The 16,779-nt window shown below is 42.6% G+C and overlaps 1 protein-coding gene and 1 non-coding gene across 3 annotated transcripts in view; both read left to right on the top strand.

Moving 5' to 3' along the window:
* The window catches only part of DCP1A (decapping mRNA 1A), a 65,916-nt gene extending 49,729 nt beyond the window's left edge, over nucleotides 1-16,187 (top strand). For both annotated transcript variants that reach the window (XM_003818732.5, XM_003818733.5), the window contains 4 exons: nucleotides 6,582-7,340; nucleotides 8,553-8,618; nucleotides 11,348-11,566; nucleotides 11,974-16,187. In XM_003818732.5, the coding sequence (XP_003818780.2) occupies nucleotides 6,582-7,340; nucleotides 8,553-8,618; nucleotides 11,348-11,566; nucleotides 11,974-12,054 (1,125 nt within the window). In that variant the 3' untranslated portion in view covers nucleotides 12,055-16,187. The remainder of the gene's footprint in view (nucleotides 1-6,581; nucleotides 7,341-8,552; nucleotides 8,619-11,347; nucleotides 11,567-11,973) is intronic.
* Nucleotides 16,188-16,316: 129 nt separating this feature from the next.
* On the top strand, nucleotides 16,317-16,420 carry LOC112439498 (small nucleolar RNA U13). The gene has a single exon (XR_003027772.1). It is a non-coding gene; the product is annotated as a small nucleolar RNA U13 (small nucleolar RNA).
* Nucleotides 16,421-16,779: the final 359 nt, after the last annotated feature.

Genomic DNA, 16,779 nt, shown 5'->3' with positions numbered 1-16,779 from the left:
TGCCATTTCCTGAGCTAAACGGTCAGACTAACACTTGATCCACATGAAGTATTAAAAAACTCAGAATCCTAACTTGAAGCATGTTCAAGCATGAGGAAAGAATAACATTTTACCTTTTCTGTGGATGATGGAAGGTTAATTCATGAATAAATAAGCCCAGCTACTAGAGGAGGGCAACCAGTTTTTCTTATCAGAAACAGAAAAGAATGCAGAGACTGTGAAACTTTTGGGAATTTGTGTGAAGAGAAATATTCTGCTCACCCAGGCTCCTATGACAAATTCAACCAGTTAGGTACAATCATGTGTCATTTAACAATGGGAATACTTTCTGAGAAATGTGTCATTAGGCGATTTCATTCTCCGAACATCATAGAGTGTATTTATACTTTCACAAACCAAGAAACCAAGATGGCATTGCCTACTAACACCTAGGCTCGATGGGATAGCCTATGGCTTCTAGGCTACAGACCTGTGCAGCACATTACTGCACCGTGTATTATAGGCACTTGTAACACACTGGTATTTGTATATTTAACCATAGAAAAGGTTTAGTAAAAACACAGTATTATATTCTTATGGGACCACTGTTGTATATGCAGTCCATCATTGACCAAAACATGGTTTGTGCCAAATGATAGTATTTCCAAACGTTGATGCATTTTGATCTGTAGCCACCTCAGTTATTCAAACCTTAGCTGTGCCTGTTTTCCGGAGGTAAGTATCACCATCCAGGTGATTAGGTAACCTATACTTTGCTGAATTGACATCTCCATATGGTGGCACACTGCTTAAGAATGTAGACTGTATTGTTAGAACTGAGTTGGAGTCTGGTTCTTTTGTTGTATTTGGGCATCATCTATAAAGTAGCAATAATAATTTACCTACTCTAGCAGATGAATAGAGTAATATATGTAAAGTGCTTAGCATAGGGCCTCCCACATAGTAAGCATTCTGTGTATGATGATTCATTATTGCCATCACAAATTCGTTTATTCACTCTTATATGAGAAAACCTCCAAAACTGTAATGCTTTACCATACTCCCCATTCTAGAGAAAGTTAGAGAATCTGTCTGGCCTCGCAGTAGTTATAGGGAGGCAGCATAGAGAATCTAGAAACTTTCTGCTGCTTTTAAAGTCAGGGGTCAGGGTTCTACCATATGGTGGTTTCATATTTTAATTTAAAGTAGGTGTGTGTGTTTGTAGAGACAACGTCTCACTCTGTTGCCCAGGCTAGAATGCAGTGGCCTGATCATAGCTCACTGTAACCTCAAACTCTTGGGCTTAAACAATCCTCCTGCCTCAGCCTCCAAGCAGCCAGGACCACAGGTGCACACCACCTTGTGCAGCTAATTTTTAAATTTTTTGTAGAGGCAGGGTCTCAATATGTTGACCAGGCTGATCTTAAACTCCTGGCTTCAAGCAATGCTTCCGCCTAGGCCTGCCAAAGTGCTGAGATTATAAGCATGAGGCACTCTGCCTGACTTAAAGTAGATTTTTGGCTGTTCAAAGTTAATTTATGTTTCACTGGACAAGGAAAAATTGCTGTCTGGATTATGCCTCAGGTGTATTTTGTGATGAGGTTTCTCCATGTCCTGCCATTTGATTGTTCCTTTTCTTAAATTTCTGCAACATAGACCCAATCTGATCTCTGTTTTTCAAAGTAGTTTATATCTAAATATTGGTTTGTGTGTTTGTATACATATGTCTGTAATAGAATGGGGTGGTTATGAGCCGTTTAATTTGCATTAATAAGAATTAGTCTTGTTGGCCAGGCACGGTGGCTGTAATCCCAGCACTTTGGGAGCCGAGGCAGACAGATCACCTGAGGTCAGAAGTTCAAGAACAGCCTGGCCAACATGGTGAAATGCCATCTCTACTAAAAATACAAAAATTAACCGAGCGTGGTGGTGCGTGTCTGCATTCCCAGCTACTTGGGACGTTGAGGCAGGACTATCACTTGAACCCAGGAGGTGGAGGTTGCAGTGAGCCATGATCACACCACTGCACTCCAGCCTGGGTGACAGCAAGACTCCATCTCAAAAATTAAAAAAAAAAAAAAAATTAGTGTTGTTTTCCAATACTTTTTTTTGCTAAGAAACCTGACCCATTTGTTTTCTAAACATATAATGTGTATAAAAAGGAATTAACCCAATTCAAAACTGGGTAAAAGATTTTAATAGGAATCTCCATATAAGGTATACAAATGGCCAATAAGCACATGAAAAGATGCTCCACATCATTAGTCATTAGGGACATGCAAATTCAAACCACACTGAGGTATCACTTCATACTCATTAGGATGGCTAATATCATTAAAATGGAACATCACAAGTGTTGGAGAGTATATGGAAAATACTCCATATACTCTGTTACCTCATATGCTGCTGTATACTGGCAACCGTGTTGGATTGCTGGTGATAATGTAAAATGGTTCAGGCACTATGGAAAAAAACAGTTTGGTGATTCCTCAAAAAGTTAAACTTGGAATTACTATATGACCCAGCAATTCTGCTCCTGGGTATATACCCAAAAGAATTGAAAATAGACATTCAAACAGATACTTCCACACCAGTGTTTATAGCAGCAGTATTTGCACTAGCTAGAAGGTGGAAACATCTCAAGAACTCCAGTGTCCATTAATGGATGAATGGATAAATAAATGTCATATATACATGCATTGGAACATTATTCGGCCATAAAAATAAGTGAAATTCTGATACATGTTAGAACACGGATGAACCTTAAAAACAACAACATGAATATACTAAAGGCCACTGAATTTTACACTTAAATATGGTTAAAATGGTAAGCTTTATGTATATTTTACTACAGTTTTTTAAAATAGGGAGATAAATGTCTATTGTGCTGTCAGTAGACATTTATGATGCCATGAATTCACAAATGACTAAGTCACAGTGTTCAGTGTAGTAAATGGAACCTGTGCACATGTCTGCAGCTATGCGGCCTGGACAGAGAAGTCTGTCCCAAGGGAGAATTTGTTGTCTATTTTGACCTAGATGGAATGGGTTTGAAATATTACCAGACAGCTGTGTCCTTGATGATTCTTTGCATCGGGAGTGACCAGGAGGTTTATAATAGCCTAGCCTTGGTTATCTTACCAGGTGTTTTGTTGTTGTCTTGCATTGTGGGATATGATATTCCAGGAGCATTTAATGAATTTTTGTTTGGTACTCCGTGCTTGCTATTAAGACCACATGGTGGGCCGGGCACGGTGGCTCATGCCTGTAATCCCAGCACTTTGGGAGGCCACGGCACGCAGATCACCTGAGGTCAGAAGAAGTTTGAGACCAGCCCGGGCAACATGGTGAATCCTGTCTCTACTAAAAATACAAAAATTAGCTGGATGTGGTGGCGCACGCCTATAATCCCAGCTACTCAGGAGGCTGAGGCATAAGAATCGCTTGAACCTGGGAGGAGGAGGTTACAGTGAGCCGAGGTCACGCCACCGCACTCGAGCCTGGGCGATAGGGCTAGACTGTGTCTCAAAAAAAAAAAAAAAAAGACCGCATGGTGTTTATGTGATTATAGTTTAAGCCAACTTCAATTTAATGCTTTTTGGGCACCAGACATTATATTGAGAATTTAATTTTCACAACAGTGTTCTGAGATCATTGTCACAATGTCCTCGCTTTTCAGATAAGGAACTAAATTAGAAAGATTATGCTGGGCTCAATGGCTCACTACAAAAAATTTAAAAATAAACTCAGCATGGTGGCATGCACCTGTGGTCCCAGCTACATGAAAGGATTGTTTGAGTCTGGAAGGTCAAGGCTGCATGAGCTGTGATCACACCACTGCACTCCAGTCTGACTGAATGAGACCCTGTCTCAAAAAAAAGAGAAAGAAAAAGAAAGATTATGTAATTTTCCCAGTTAACAGCTGAGGTATCTTTTATTTCAGACCCTAAACTCTACAGTTTTTTTCAGAAGTAAAAATATGAAGAAATTGAACCATATAAGATCTTTAGTATTTTTTTGTATCCATGGTCTAAAATTAGATACTGATGCTGCCTTATATTTGAAGTGAGAGTCTAACATTAGTAGAATCTCTTTATTGAATATTTTTAAAGGTGAAATGGTTTGGTATGAAGCTACAACTTTTTTACAACTGTGGGAGGTTCTTGCCTCTTCCTCCACAACAGTTACTTTTTACTGACTACATTTTTTCAGACCTGCCCTGTCCCTCTCACCTAGCAGATGATGCTGTCCTCATACCAGGGAGAGAAGACAGAATGGCACTCCCTTAACTTTCTGTCCTTCACATGCAGACTTGCCTGCATGCTCATCGCTGCTGGCCCTCTTTCTCTGTTGTCTGACAGGAGCCCCTCCTGACACGGGATCTCTTGCCTTAAGCTCCCTCTCCTCGTACTGACTTCCCCCTACTCCCTGAAAGAACTTTGGAAGAGAGCACTGTTGAGTGTCTGCCATGTACTGATGGGATCTGTGGTCCTGGGTGGTGGTGCCATTACCTGGGTAGGCAAGTCCAAGAGCAAGAAAGGCAAGGATTGGGGAATACATGAGAAAGAGAGCCCCTGCCTTGGCAAACTTGCTTTCCATGTTGTTAGGAGTGCTGACATTAAACACACACTTCCTGTGCGCTGGGTTCCATACATTTCAGCCTCCCACCAGACCTCCCTACTTTATAGAGGCCTGAGACTCAGAGAAGTGGACAGCACTCCTCAGGCCACACAGCTGGAAAGGAGCAGAGCCAGGCAGCGGCGGTCAGCTCCAGGCCCTGCCTGTGGGTGGTTGATAGGACATCACAGCTGTGTCGCTGCAGCCTCCTGAGGGGATGCCTTTGCTCCCTTGACTTCTATTACCATCTTTGTGTTTTAATAACACAAAATGAAATTACCGTTTTGTGTTCTAAGTCAGTACCTCCAGGTTCTAGATGTCCCACAGAGACCTCCAGACATGTTCACAACTAACTTCAGCTTCCCCCTCTCCCTAACCCTAGGTGCTCTTCCTGGGCTGGGCTGGCCTGCCCAGGCAGTGATACCACCACCCAATACCCAGATACCAGGGTGTCCTCTAGGCTCCCTGCTCCTACCTGACCAGCCACCAACTCCTTCCATTCCAACTCCAGTTCTCATCCTCTTCTCTGCCAGTATCTTAGTCCAGACTCTCCTCAATCTCACCCCTACAATTTGTCCTTTATGTGGCCGACCAAGTGCACATTCTAAAATATAAAGCCTGATGGCTCATCCCCTGGACATGTTGCCATTGCCCTGTGGATAAAGTCCAGATCCTCTAACGTGTCTCAGATACTCTGCAGTCTGCCCGCTTCTTCTCTCTTTCCCTGTCACCCTCTGACCCAGCTGTGCTGAAGCACGTGTGGCTCTCAGTGGCTGTGCTCCCCAGCCAGCTCGCCTCATCCCTCCCCAGTTTCACTCCTCTTCCTAGTGCCTTCCTTCCCACTGAGCTCTGCAACTCTGCCTTGTGTGTGTGTGTGCGGGGGTCCGGTGGGGGGGCCCTTACCAGTTGTCCTGGCCTCTTTTTTCACATCACAGTCACAGCACAATGCCTGGCACCTGATAAATTCAAGAATTTTTATCAAATGGATGAAACATTTGCCTGGACAAAACTGGGTTTGTTTTCCTGTAGAAATGTGATCATACCATAGTCTTATAATATTGATATTATACTAATTTGCAGTGTACTTTGGGGCCTTACAGACTTTCTGAAGCCTTGAGAATCATGTGTTTCAGTGAACTAATTTTTTCAGTATAAACAGATCTAAACAACTAATTCACTCATTTTAGGAATAAAAAGTTGAGGCTGTCTGTGTTTTCAAAGTGCTTAGGTGTGTCTCCCACTAAAATGTAAGCTCTGTGAGAACTGTTGTTACTCCCTTGCTGCATCCCGTGGGCCCAGGTTAGAGCAAGACCTGGCACCCTGTGAGTACTCAGGAAATAAAGGTTATTGACTATGGAAAATACTGCTTAAAAGTACAGGAAAACACGAATGTTTTTCCTTTGAATGATTATGGTATCAATAAGCCAACTTACTAAAATATATATAAATTTTAAATTGTCAGGCTTACATGCTTTTTCTGAAGAATTCTGTGACTAGGGACTAAGGCAGTGGGAGTTGGGGATGGCCCACTATTAAATGGCTAGATTTATTTTCTGATATTTGAGACCCAGTCTCTGAGGTCCAGTGCCTAGCGTTTCATTGAGAACAGTGAAAGTAAAGGTAGAATCACCTGATTAGCATTTGGTCCCTGTGTCTCCTCTAGTGTCATTTCCCTATGTGTTGTTGACATGAGGCAATTGGGCACAGTCAGCTTTGCCAAGAAAAAGAATGGTGAATTCTGATCCTGCTACCCAGAGACCCTAAAAATTTGAATTATATTACCAATGCAAATTTCCATCCACCAACCTGGGGACACTAGATGAACCTGGGCCTTAATCCTTAGTATATCTTCAGTTTTTTCCGTTCCTTATTTTGATACTCCATCCATCCTTGATTCTGCAAAATCTTTGGCTTCTGGAAAAGAAGTTTGGTTATGCTGATTTATAAGAGACCTCTTTGACTGGGTGGTTTCATTTGTTTTTCAGTCTGCTCCATCTGGACACAAGCATCTGACGGTAGAAGAGTTATTTGGAACCTCTTTGCCAAAGGAACAACCAGCAATTGTGGGTCTGGATTCAGAAGAAATGGAGAGATTGCCAGGAGATGCCTCCCAGAAAGAGCCCAATTCATTCCTACCATTTCCCTTTGAGCAGTCAGGAGGAGCCCCTCAATCAGAAACCCTGGGTGTCCCTTCTGCTGCCCACCACTCAGTCCAGCCTGAAATCACCACCCCGGTGCTAATCACTCCAGCCTCCATCACACAGTCCAATGAAAAGCATGCTCCAACCTACACAATCCCGTTGAGCCCTGTTCTCAGTCCCACTCTGCCAGCTGAAGCTCCTACTGCACAGGTTCCCCCCAGCTTACCTCGAAACAGCACCATGATGCAGGCAGTGAAGACCACGCCTAGACAGAGGTCTCCACTCCTGAACCAGCCAGTCCCTGAGCTAAGCCATGCCAGTCTGATTGCCAACCAGAGCCCCTTCAGGGCCCCACTGAACGTGACGAACACAGCTGGCACATCCCTCCCAAGCGTTGATCTTCTCCAGAAACTCAGGTTGACCCCACAGCATGACCAAATACAGACACAACCACTTGGGAAAGGTGCAATGGTAGCCAGCTTTTCTCCGGCAGCTGGTCAGCTAGCCACACCTGAGAGCTTCATAGAGCCTCCCTCTAAGACAGCAGCAGCAAGAGTGGCGGCCTCAGCCTCCCTGAGCAACATGGTGCTTGCTCCCCTTCAGGTAATGGCAGGAGGGTGGGGGTGGGCAGAGTGGGTAACTGTAACTGGATGGGATGAAACTACAGAGACCTTGGTTTTAACTGTCATGACATGACAATTTTTAGAGTTGTCCCTTTAAAGTATGTCAGAGGCTCGGAGACAGGTGAGGTAAGAAGCCCTATCATGAACAACCAAGTAATTTATATTTTCCTATCTGGATATTCACTTTAGTGGGGGTTGTATGTTTGTTTTGCTTTTGCCCAGCAGTTCCAGGAGTCCTCATTTGACTGAGGACCAAATTATTCCAAAGCTTAACTCCCTATCTCCCACGGCAGTCTCCTAGAGTGCCTACCTTGTGCCAAGTACCCTAGAGGTGCCATAAGAGCATCCTAGACTCGAAGGTATGAGGTCAAATAAAGCTGATTTTTTCAACTGCCCATATTTACATCACCTTATAAAGAGGTGCCATGCTGCCTAGATCTCTTATCTCTACAGACTCAGCAGCAAAAATATGCCCAGGCTGAAGGACAGATATCACATGTTCTTACTTTATTTGAACTCATGGAGATAGAGAATAGAAGGATGGTTACCAGAGGCTGGGAAGGGTAGTGGGAAGGTGGGGGGAGGTAGGGATGGTGAATGCATACAAAAAAAAAAAAATAGAATGAATAAGACCTGTATTTAATAACACAACAGGGTGATTATAGTCCATAATAATTTAAGTATATATTTTAAAATAATGAAAAGGGTATAATTAGATTGTAACACAAAGGAAAAATTCGTGAGGGGATGGATGCCCCGTTTTCCATGATGTGATTATTATGCATCGCATGCCTGTATCAAAACATTTCATATACCTCATAAATACATACACCTATATACCCACAAAAATTAAAAATTATATATATTCCTGGGCTGTCTCTGGCTTTTATAAGAGATACAGGTTTCAGGTTTTTCTTTAAAGATACCTGAAAGGCTCTGCACACACCCCTTCCCTCGGGAGCTAAAGAGGAGAGGCTGTCGCAGAGCTCTAGTGCAGTTGAATTGTTGGCTGCATGGTTACAAGTTCCTATCAGACTCTTCCCTTGGGAATCTAGGAACTAGTTAATATCTGAACCATTTTCTGTTACTAACCTAGATTTTCCACTGGGAAAGTCTTTTTCAATTAAGACTAGGAAGTCTTCTTAATTGAAACTTCTTATATCCGTCTGTCTTTTCTTCATAAACATTTCAGTCTATGCAGCAGAACCAGGATCCTGAAGTATTTGTGCAGCCTAAGGTGTTATCCAGTGCCATCCCGGTAAGGACTCGCTTTTTTTTTTTTTTTTTAAGACTAGTCGGGTGCCATAGTGAGAAAGTAGAAAGAGTAGAACAAGGAATTTGATCTGTAACTGGCTGTGAACAGTCAGGTGAGATAATTCACTCCCTTTGGATGAGCCAGGACTCCCTCTTTCTGAAGAACACATTATTTTTAAGTTCTGCTGGATGTGAAGTAAAAGGTTGTCAGCTTAGTGAAAAGAGTTAGCTATGGAGCCCAGCACATCTTAGATGCCTTTCCTAGGCCAGGTCCTCTCCCACCCCGTCCTGGCAGAGTCCATTGCTGTGGCTTCTGTGGATCTCGAGGCGTCTGCATGGATATCTTCCCTGACTGTGTGTGTAGAGGGCACGGTGGGCCCTTACTCAGTATTTGTGAATGGGTGACTGCTAAGAGTGTGGTAGCCTGGCTTCTATAAGTAGGAAATATTGCCCTGGAAGAGCTGTGATGTCCCAGGTGGCAGAGCCACTATCCTGCTATAGTCCTCTCATTTCCCATTGCTCTGAGAACAAAGCCTCCCAGGCCTGTGTCTTCTGTCCCATTTGTCCTCCCTTGCTTCATTTTTTGTTGTCCCTACTCTCCATCACCCACTAACCTTGCAATGCACACAGGTTTTTTTTAGCTCCCTAAAGTCATTTCTGTTTTCCTTTGAGCCTTTGTACCCTCCTTGAGTCTTGGAGTTTAAATGGGAACCAGCTTCTGACTGGTCTTACATCTTGGAGTTTAAATGGGAGCCAGCTCCTGACTGGTCTTGGAAACGAGCCTCTTTTCTATGTGTCTTGTCCTTCTGCATGGTGATCTATCTCAGCCTGCTTTTGCACCAAAAATAAATAAATAAAAGGTAAATAGCTCAGATGCCAAAAACCATACCGTTGAAACTGTGGCCCGCTCTGTGCTCTTTGTAAATGAGGAGGTGACATATAAGAGAAAGAAATGCAGATCTGTGTTGATTGTATCAAATCTGAGAAATACTGAAAATACTGATTATTACTGGTTTAATGTATTCAGATAATTAGCTGGAATTAGCCTAGAAGCACATCTAAATGGAGGAGAGAGGTAGATGTTAGCTTTATTTTAAGAAATTTTCTCATTGCTGTCTATAATAGTATAAAAAAATAGATTGAACATAACTGGATTTTTTTTTTTTTTTTGGAAGCAGAGTCTTGCTTTGTTGCCCAGGCTGGAGTGCAGTGGCACTATCTCAGCTCGCTGCAACCCCCACCTTCTGGGTTCAAATGATTCTCCTGCTTCAGCGTCCCAAGTAGCTGGGATTACAGGCACCCATCACCACATTCCACTACGTTTTTGTATTTTTAGTAGAGATGGGGTTTCACCATGTTGATCAGGCTGGTCTTGAACTCCTGACCTCCAGTGATCCTCCCACCTAGGCCTCCCAAAGTGCTAGGATTACAGGCATGAGCCACCACTCCCAGCCATAATTGGATTTTTAAATTCTTCTTTATTGCAATGTGATTTACGTAAACTGAAATGCAGATTTTTAGAGGCCAGGTGTGGTGGCTCATGCCTGTAACCCCAGCACTTTGGGAGGCCTAGGTGGGAGGATCACTTAAGCCCAGGAGTTCAAGACTAGCCTGGGCAACATTAGTGAGACCTCGTCTTTACAAAAAAATCAAAAATGGGGGGAGGATTGCTTGAGCCCAGGAAGTTAAAGCTGCAGTGAGTGGTGACTGCACCACTGCACTCCCACCTGGGTGACAGAATGAGACCCTGCCTTAAAAAAAAAAAGACGAGATGGAGTCTTGCTCTGTCACCCAGGCTGGAGTGCAATGGTGCAGTCTCGGCTCACTGCAACCTCCACCTCCTGGGTTCAAGCGATTCTCATGCCTTAGCCTCCTGAGTCTGGGATTATAGGCACACGCCACCATGCCCAGCTAATTTTTGTATTTTTAGTACAGACGGGGTTTCACCATGTTGGCCAGGCTGGTCTCGAACCCCACCTCGGCCTCCCAGAGTGCTGGGATTATAGGCATGAACCACTGCGCCCAGCCAAAACATGCAGATTTTTTTTTTTTTTTTTTTTTTTTTTGAGACGGAGTCTCGCTCTGTCGCCCAGGCTGGAGTGCAGTGGCGCGATCTCGGCTCACTGCAAGCTCCGCCTCCCGGGTTCACGCCATTCTCCTGCCTCAGCCTCCCGAGTAGCTGGGACTACAGGCGCCCGCTACCACGCCCGGCTAATTTTTTGTATTTTTAGTAGAGACGGGGTTTCACCGTGTTAGCCAGGATGAACATGCAGATTTTTAAATGAGTTTTTGACACATGTATGTAATATCCCTTGGGCAACCCAATCAATATGTAACATTTTGTCACTCCAGAAAGTTCCCTCATGTCCTCTTCAGTCATTTCCCCAACTCTCCTCCCAAAAAGCCTTTACATTTTAAATTTATCATAGGATTTTTCTTACTGTGCATTCTATACTGTTACTTCTCTTACCTACTGTGGTGGTTGGACTTGGCTTCCCGTAATGATTCTAGGACATTCTTATATAAATGGGCTCGTCATCCTTTAGCTAATGGAAGTTTATAACCAGATGTCAGATGTTCACATGTTCCTACTGAATGTTTACCTGAACTCAAAATAGTCTGTCTCTGTGCTCCACTCTTCTGCTGCTTATGCCTGTTTCCACATGGTCCCTATTCTGGGCCTGGCTACTGGCTTCTGCACTTTGGTACAAAATGACCATTGTCACTCTCCAGGTTGCAGGCGCCCCACTGGTTACTGCAACGACCACTGCAGCGTCTTCAGTCCTGCTGGCCCCAAGTGTTTTCCAGCAGACAGTTACAAGATCTTCGGACCTTGAGAGGAAAGCCAGCTCCCCTTCTCCTCTAACTATTGGAACGCCAGAAAGTCAGAGAAAGCCTTCCATTATTCTCAGCAAGTCTCAGCTCCAGGATACATTAATACATCTAATAAAGGTATGTAGGATACCAATTTTATCTTTGATTTTTCATTATTTAATGAAAGAAATTTTATAAATTCCTCTTACAGAATCAGTTCATAAAGTAAATTCAAAAGACTAGCTGGAGGCCAGGCAAAGTGGCTCACACCTGTAATCCCAGCACTATGGGAGGCCGAGGCAGACAAAAAAAAAAAAACAAAAACAGACTAGCTGGGAGTACTGTTTCTCTTTTTTTAAGCATACAGTCCTGGTGGAGAAATATCTGCATGAACTCAAAATATTAATCATGATTGTCTCTGGGTGGTGGGATTATCAGTTATACAAATCATTTATACAATTTTTTTCCTAAGCTGTTACCAAGGAAGTAAAATCTGATGAGGTAAATGTGGCATTCGTATCCTTAACCTTTACCATCTCTTCTAGAATGATTCCAGCTTCCTCAGTACACTTCATGAAGTCTACTTGCAGGTGCTGACCAAGAACAAAGACAACCACAACCTATGACTGGAGCAGAATAAGTCTAAAGGCAGAGCCCCAGCCTCAGAGACAAATAGGCTTCATCATGGAAACTTCTGAGCAGAACATTGAGTTTGAGAATCCTGAAATTGAGCCTATGAGAAAGAGACTCATTTCTTAAGAATGTTTTCCAAGTGACATTCTCAGTGATAATGGAGGTTTCACTGTGAAGCATCACCAGCAGACCCTTGTTTTGACAAAAAAAAAAAAAAAAAAAAAGAGAGAGCGATCATTGTGTTAAGTTATGTGGGTGTTTTCATCAGCTAGGAGCAAGGCTGTGGAATAAGGAGTCAGATTCTCAGCTTGCTTTCACTTTCAAGGACTTACAGAGGAGTAGTCACCAGCCTCACAGCAGAAGTTCAGCCCGGCCCCCACCACTTCCCCCAGCCTACCCCATAGAAACGGGCTTTGGGCTGACAGTCAAGTTCTGAACAGAGTAGAAGGCAGCTTTGCAAAGTAGCTTCGAGTTTTTAGGACCAGAATTTAAGCCGGCAAATTAGGAATTATTTCCTCAAGTGAAGTATATTTTATATGAATGCCCCATTTGGGCCTTAAAAGTTGTGAAATTTCTTAATAGCGTTTTGTTTTTAAGTGCCCCAGTCCTGCCCCGCAGCAGGCCCCCAGTGCAGCATTACCATTTGAATAGGGCACTGTCAGGCTCTGGTGGTGTGGACACAGGCATGTCATACCTTTGAAGGAAAGGCTGGGGCTGGGAATGCCCACATCCTATCAAATCTTCATTTTAGGTTAAACTCTCCATTGGTTCTGAAAATGCTAAGTTTGTGTGTGAAGCACAGCCTTATTTTCCTTTTCTGTCATTGTTGATTGTTTTCCTTAACACTTTGACAAAAGGACCAGTGGACCAATCTGACAAAGCCATTCTGGTTCCTTTCCTTGAGTGTACTGAGAATAGTTTTAAAGCTATGCAGAAAAGGGAGCTGTTATTCACACTGCCCTTATTTTGTTGTAGAATTATGGAGTTAAAAGAAAATGTGATTCTGAACTCTACCAATGTATTCCTAGGCTGTGAGTACTTTCCCGGCCCAAAGTGTGAAAATATGTAAAGAAGCTTTGTTTTGCTGCTATTGATCTGCCATGATTTCTATTTATTCTTTTATAGCATGTAATGGTGTTTAGTAATATTTTAATGTAGATTTTGATTTATTTCAGCAATAGTAATTTTAAGATATTCTTTGAATGAAAGTGTCTTCGTTTCTATGATACAGGTCATTTTGTAGTATTTAACCAATTAAGATGCACTGCTTACTTTTCTGAGCACTATTTAATGATGGGGTAAAAACCCAATTGGCTCAACCAGCTAGCATAAGGATTAGCTGTGAATAATGCTGACAGATATGATGGTTCCTTAGGAACAATCATTTAAGCTTTAATGGTAACTCAATCATAAGTCCATAGATTATTTTTTTCTAGCTAAAATTTTAGAAAATTACTTGTGAATTACATACTTGTTTTAGTTTGGTCTTAGTTTTTAGCATAAAGAATGATTGGCTTTTGTTGATCTAAACATGCTTCCTGGACAGGGTTTCTGCTTCTCATTTTAGTGTCTTCTATTGCTGTCTACCTAATTATGTGTGAATTGTGCAGAATTCAGGGAAGCTTATAAGTTTTCATGCTCAATTGTGAATAGTTTGTTTTCACAGATAGTATGTAAATTAAGCAACCAAAAATGAATTCCTTATGCATCATCTGGGAACGAGAAAGCTATAGTGGTATACAGAGTGTTGCTGACACCGGGAGATGGTGTCCAGGGAGCCACGTGACTTCCATAAAGTGGACGCACCAGTAGGTGTGATTGCACCTCAAGTGCGGTCTCAGTGGGCTTTGGTGAACAGACGAATCAAGGGATTCTTGAATCGAAATTATGCTTTTGAGTATGTAATATTATGAGAGAGTTAAGAGAGAATATCCTGAAGAGAGTCTGTGATCATACTAATTTTCACCTTTAATGCTAGGAATGGATATGATAGACAGTAAAGAGAATCTATGATAAGGCTTCCTTAGTGTGAAAATAAACTTAAGTGCCCAAGTCATGGAGACTTGAAAAGGGTAAACCTGTTTCACCTCCCAAATTTATATATTCAAAGTATTTACTTAAAATTCAGAAGCCAGAAGTTCATGTCATGATTACCAGGAAGTTCAGGCCAGAATGAATCCCTAGAGAAGCCAGGCCAAGCCTGGATAATTGCAGCTGGATGACCCTGGCCCGAAAGTCACAGTTCAGTTGCCTTATTCCTAGTTCAGGCTTACTATCTAGAACCTCATGCTAGCTTAGGTTGCATGTTTACATTGCTGCAGTGTCTTTACTGGAAGCTTAGTTGGATCGAAATGGACACCGAGATGGAGATGCTTCTGGCTAGATTTCGCAGAACCCCAGGAGACCTGCATTTAGACCACTCTGTCCATTTGTGTGCCCACCCCCACCCCCAGGGTCTAAGTGTAGACTCCAAGAGGAGCAGCCCAGAGCTTGGAGGAGAGGTGTGTCTGGGGCACCACTGGTGGGTGGTGCTGCTCTTCTTTTTGTTGTAGTTAATGCGTTGTCTTTTAATGGACTCTCAGGCCTCCCAGACAGCCTTGTTCCTTTAAGGCAGAAGCTCTTCTTCATTGTGTACCTCCTGGGATTCGTGAGGTGTGAGATTTGGCCTGCTTGACCTTGAATTCAAGTTTTTCAAGTGACTCTCAGTGTCAGAAGAAGCATTTCATGCTGTCCACATGTGGTATATCCACAGCTCACCTTCAAAGGCTTAGATGTAGCCATCACAGAGAGTGGTATTTTATTAAGAACCCAAGTCCCAGCCTGACCAACATGGTGAAACCCCATCTCTACTAAAAATACAAAAATTAGCCGGGCGTGGTGGCACACGCCTATACTCCCAGCTACTTAGGAGGCTGAGGCAGGAGAATCACTTGAACCCGGGAGGCAGAGGTTGCAGTGAGCCAAGATCACACCACTGCACTCTAGCCTGGGTGACAGAGTGAGGCTCCACCTCAAAAAAAAAAAAAAAGTCACGCTGGGCCCCTCTTTACAGGGGGACACACAGGCTTAGTTTAGTATATGTCTAACCAGATTTTGCATGTCAAGCATTTGTCCTTTTCCTGGCTTATGTTTTCTTGTAGAAATTATATAAACCCTATCAAATCCACTACTAGGTAAATTTTTAAACCATGCAGCTTTATTACTCTCCTCCCCCAAAGAATGTAGTTTGAAATTTTCTCATTTCCGTAGTAGAGGCCCTAACTGCCATTGTATTACTAATAATGCAACATGAAATTGAAGGTGCCTAACTGCTCAAAAAACAAAATCAGCCATCATACTGTAACTCTGAGAGGAATGAGAGGTGGCACAGGCACGAGTGGGCTCAGCCCGTGTGAGTGAGGAGAACTGAGGAATCCTAGGGTGCGCATCCTGCATCCTGGCTGCACGTTTGCTGCAGAGCATGTGTTTCTTTCTTGCCTCCCTTCAGTTTTCTTCAGTTGAGTTCAGTGTATCTTCTGGAACCAATAGTGCCCTGTGTTCTCAAGTCTCTAAAATGCTAAGATCTGAGCAAAGTCAAGCAGCTTACACTAGGCTTTTTTACAGCTGTGCTTGAGAACATTTCCGAGTGGACCAGGGCCTTGAGGAGCCTGTTTTTCAGCAAATTCAACAGATATGTGCAGTGATTCCCTCCGTTTTGTATTTGACACCTTCATTTAAAATGCTAAGATGCAATATCATTCACTTCAAAGTGGGGAAAATGCAGAATTGTGTTTCCTTTTTATCTGTGTGATTCCTTAAGAAACATGTTTTTAAAATATGTGTTCTAAATGGTTTTTTATTCTGTATTACTGCTTTGGCCATGTGGCTCTCATGACTTTCATTGTACCAGATTCTCAGCTCCCTGAAACGTGGGGATGAGAAGCTCTGGAATTACAGCAAGATTTTTGTTCCATGAGCGCAATACTGTATCATTAACATTTTTAATGGTATGGATTTTATAGCATCTGTGTATGTTTGCAAATATTAAGTTATTACATGTTTTAAAATGAGCGTTTTTCATCCTAAATTTTATATGTTTGCAAATATATTTTTTTAATAAAATTTCAAAACCAAGTTTTAGCACCTACTAAAATTTAATTGTGTTTTTATTTAATTTGTAGAAATAGGGACTTTTGAATGAGTTGCACTTTTGCAGAGTGCCATACTGGTGAAACGGGATGAGGCAAAAAAACAGAACCGACAAAACTGTTATCAGATCCTTTTGTACTTCTTAAGCATAAGGATTAGGTGTTCACACACAGGTGTGAGATGGGCCATCCTGAAACATTGCTACAATGTCGGCATATTACCTGTCTGACACAGAGAAAAAAGAAAACTGTTATCTACCTGTTTCCAGCCTGTATAGTCAGGGTTCTCCAGAGAAACAGACCTGAGAGAAGATAGAGTTATGTACCATGTGATATTTCAGTCAACAACGGACCACGTTTATGACAGTGGCCCCATAGAATTACAACCCTATTTTTACCCGACCTTTTCTGTGTTTAGATACACATATACTTATCCTTGTGTTACAGTTGCCTACAGTATTCAGTACAGTCACATGCTGTACAAGTTTGCAGCGTAGGAGCCATGGGCTGTACCATGCATGTAACATAGGTGTGTAGTAGGCTATGCCATCTAGGTTTCAGTTGCCCACAGTCAACCCAGGTCTGAAAATA

The sequence above is a fragment of the Pan paniscus genome, chromosome 2 (assembly GCF_029289425.2).
Source record: "Pan paniscus chromosome 2, NHGRI_mPanPan1-v2.0_pri, whole genome shotgun sequence".
Classification (NCBI taxonomy): Eukaryota; Metazoa; Chordata; class Mammalia; order Primates; family Hominidae; genus Pan; species Pan paniscus.
The sequence above is the reverse complement of the archived record's forward strand: the minus strand, read 5'-3'. Positions and strand labels throughout refer to the sequence as shown.